Raw genomic sequence first — 3,246 nt, 5'->3', positions numbered from 1 at the left:
ACGGGGGTAGACTGCCCGGGGAAGGTGCCGCGGGCGGAGGACTCGCACCACCCCTAGCGGTGCCCGCCGCTGATCACGTGCCCTCCTACTGGGACATGATGAAGCAGCTGAAAAGCATGCAGATGGAAATGTTCAGCGGGGGAGCCGACCCGATCGCCGCAGACAACTGGAGAAGGAAGCTGGAAAAGAACTTCCTCTCGGCCAGGTGCCCACCAGAGTACCGTAGAGACTTGGCTACCCACCACCTAAAGGACGACGCCTTGGTCTGTGGGGGATTGTGTGGTGGACGGTGCAAGGGATCAACCGGAACTGACCTGGGAGGATTTCTTAGAAGAATTTAATAACAAATACTTCCCCCGAGAGGCAATGGATAAGATGGAAGGTAGATTCCAAGACATCAGCCAGGGGTCTCGGGATGTACGGAAGTACGGGGAAGAGTTCAACAGGCTCCGAAGGTTTGCAGGACGCCATATGACTGAAAAGGAACTGATTCGCCGCTTTATGAAAGGTTTGAGGATCGAACTCAAGAACAACTGCAATGTTCGGGAGTTCCGCTCCCTGAACGAACTACTGGAGAAGGCAGCCGAGCAAGAGGCAGGGATAGAGGAGGAGCGCAAGCAGAAGCAGGCCACCCGAGCCGCGAAGCGTCCTCGCGAAACTACCACCCCTGTGGACAACGGAACAGTCCGCACGCTTTGCACAGAGTGCGGGAAGATGCACTACGGAGAGTGTAAGGGAACAGGATGTTTCAAATGCGGACAACGGGGCATATCAAACGGAACTGTCCGCAGCTAAATGACGGGACGGTTACCAAGACCCCCAATATCACATGTCAGCTGTGTGGACGTTACGGGCATGCGGCCCGGGACTGTCGCGACCGGACTGAAGCAGGGACCGGAGCTGCGCTTCCGGCGCCACCGCCAAAGAAGCCAGCAACTCAACCGAGAGTGTTCGTCGCAGGGAACATCCAGGGAGCTGAGACCATAGCAGGTAAATAGTCTTCTCTAGCTCTTTATATCGATTATTAAAAAAAAAAAAAAAAAAAAAAAAGGGGAAAGTTTTAGGAAAAAGGTAAAATAGACACTTAGCTATAGTCTCCGTGTAGGGAGGGTGAAGGTCGGAGGAGTTGTAGCTTACACACTCTTCGACACGGGAGCCACCCACAGTTTCGTGAGCCAGGCCCTAACCAAGAAGTGAAACTTTCAGGGAAAGTACGAGGCACGAACCACCCGGGTCGAGACCGCGGGTCCAGACGAGATATCCGCCATGGGAGTATACATGGGAGTGACCGTAGAACTCGCCGGAGTGGTTATGCCAGTAGACTTGCTGGAACTAGAAATGGGGCGGTACGAGGTGATACTCGGAATGGACTGGTTATCACGACACGGAGCGGTTATCGACTGTAACGGAGCAAACATACGGATTCCCAGAGAGGGAGGACGAGTAGTGTTCGAAGGATCGAAAACTAAGACCGGGGTCACAATCATATCAATGGCACAAGCTGGAGACCTAATTAAAAAGGACACAACGCTTACTTAGCCACGATAGAATGTTGGAAGCACCGAAAGGACCGAGTTTGGAGGATGTGGCCGTAGCGAATGAATTCGCGGATGTATTTGAACCACTACAGGGACCACCACCAAATCGGGACAGTGCGTTCTCCATTGAGTTGGAACCAGGAACTGCACCCGTCTCCAAGGCCCCATACCGCCTGGCGCCAGCAGAGATGACCGAGTTACGAGAACAGTTGGAAGACTTGATAAGTAAGGGTTTTATACGACCCAGTAGCTCGCCTTGGGGAGCTCCAGTGTTATTCGTAAGGAAGAAGGATGGGAGTTTGAGACTCTGCATCGACTATAGAGGATTAAATAAGGTGACTATCAAGAACAAATACCCACTACCTCGAATCGACGAATTGTTGGATCAGCTAGAAGGAGCAACCTGGTTTTCCAAAATCGACCTCGCGTCAGGATATCACCAAATCCCTATAGACGAAAAGGACGTACAGAAGACTGCTTTCCCACACGTTACGGACATTACGAGTTCGTTGTGATGCCGTTCGGACTAACCAACGCACCAGCAGCCTTCATGGGCATGATGAACAATGTGTTTCGAGACTATTTAGACCGTTGTGTGATAGTTTTCATCGACGATATACTCATCTACTCGCGGAGTAAGGAAGAACATGACTGGCACCTCCGGTTGGTGTTGGAAAAAACTACGAAAACATAAGTTGTTCGCGAAGTTAAGTAAGTGTAGCTTCTGGCAGAGGAAGATAGGATTCCTCGGTCATGTCATCACAGAAGCTGGAGTAGCAGTAGATCAGGAAAAGATTAAAGCCATACCCAATGGCCTACCCCGAGGAATGCCACGGAAGTAAGGAGCTTCCTAGGGTTGGCAGGGTATTACCGGAAATTCGTGCGGGATTTCGCCACTACAGCAAAGCCTCTCACCCGACTAACCGGGAAGGATACCAAGTTCGATTGGACAGAAACCTGCACAAAGGGGTTCGAACAACTCAAACGCCAACTGACCAGACGCCTGTTCTCGTCTTGCCACGAACCGGTGTACCTTTCGTGGTATACACGGACGCCTCGGGGGTAGGGGTAGGGTGCGTACTTATGCAAGAAGAACGAGTAATCGCTTATGCGTCACGACAACTGAAGAAGCACGAAGTCAACTACCCCACCCATGACCTGGAACTCGCTGCCGTTGTCTTCGCCCAAAGATCTGGCGGGCTTATCTGTACGGAGAAAAAGTGCAGATTTTCACGGATCACAAAAGTCTAAAGTACGTCTTCACACAGGCGGACCTGAACCTTAGACAAAGAAGGTGGATGGAAATGTTGGCTGATTTCGATCTACAGATTGATTACCACCCCGGGAAAGGAAACCCGGTAGCGGATGCAGAAGCACTAACAGGAAAGGACCGATGTCTCAGGAGCTAGGGAGGTACAAGAACTCTCGGGAATGCTGGCGGCTCTGAGCTTGAGGGCCACGACGGTTCAGGAAGATGGAATGGGACTCGAGGCATTGGATCAGGCCGATTTGCTATGGAGAATCAGAGAGAGAGGAACAGCGGAATGACATCATCTTACAGGAGAAGATTAGTAAGCAAGTCGTAGGTTGGTTATACCGCAGAGAATGGAACCATCCTATTCAGGAATCGGGTCAGTGTTCCTAACAACTGGGACCTTAGGAGGGAAATTTTGAGACAAGCACATCAGACGCGGTTCTCCATCCATCC

At 51.4% G+C, this 3,246-nt stretch overlaps 1 protein-coding gene across 1 annotated transcript; it reads left to right on the top strand.

Moving 5' to 3' along the window:
• The first annotated feature begins 366 nt into the window (after nt 1–366).
• On the top strand, nt 367–1,197 carry LOC125602165. The gene is made up of 3 exons (XM_048773974.1): nt 367–783; nt 837–990; nt 1,106–1,197. Exons 1-3 carry the CDS (start codon nt 367–369, stop codon nt 1,195–1,197), a joined length of 663 nt encoding a protein of 220 aa, XP_048629931.1.
• Nucleotides 1,198–3,246: the final 2,049 nt, after the last annotated feature.

The sequence above is a fragment of the Brassica napus genome, unplaced genomic scaffold, assembly GCF_020379485.1.
Source record: "Brassica napus cultivar Da-Ae unplaced genomic scaffold, Da-Ae ScsIHWf_2760;HRSCAF=3528, whole genome shotgun sequence".
Classification (NCBI taxonomy): domain Eukaryota; kingdom Viridiplantae; phylum Streptophyta; class Magnoliopsida; order Brassicales; family Brassicaceae; genus Brassica; species Brassica napus.
This window is presented reverse-complemented; position numbering and strand designations above follow the sequence as displayed.

Bases quoted from the DNA above. Each gene is read 5' to 3' on its own strand.
- LOC125602165 (XM_048773974.1), top strand. From the start codon at position 367: ATGGATAAGATGGAAGGTAGATTCCAAGACATCAGCCAGGGGTCTCGG. The intron at 784-836 runs GTCCGCAGCTAA...ATCACATGTCAG, and splicing joins GGGGCATATCAAACGGAACT to CTGTGTGGACGTTACGGGCA. The intron at 991-1,105 runs GTAAATAGTCTT...GTCTCCGTGTAG, and splicing joins GGGAGCTGAGACCATAGCAG to GGAGGGTGAAGGTCGGAGGA.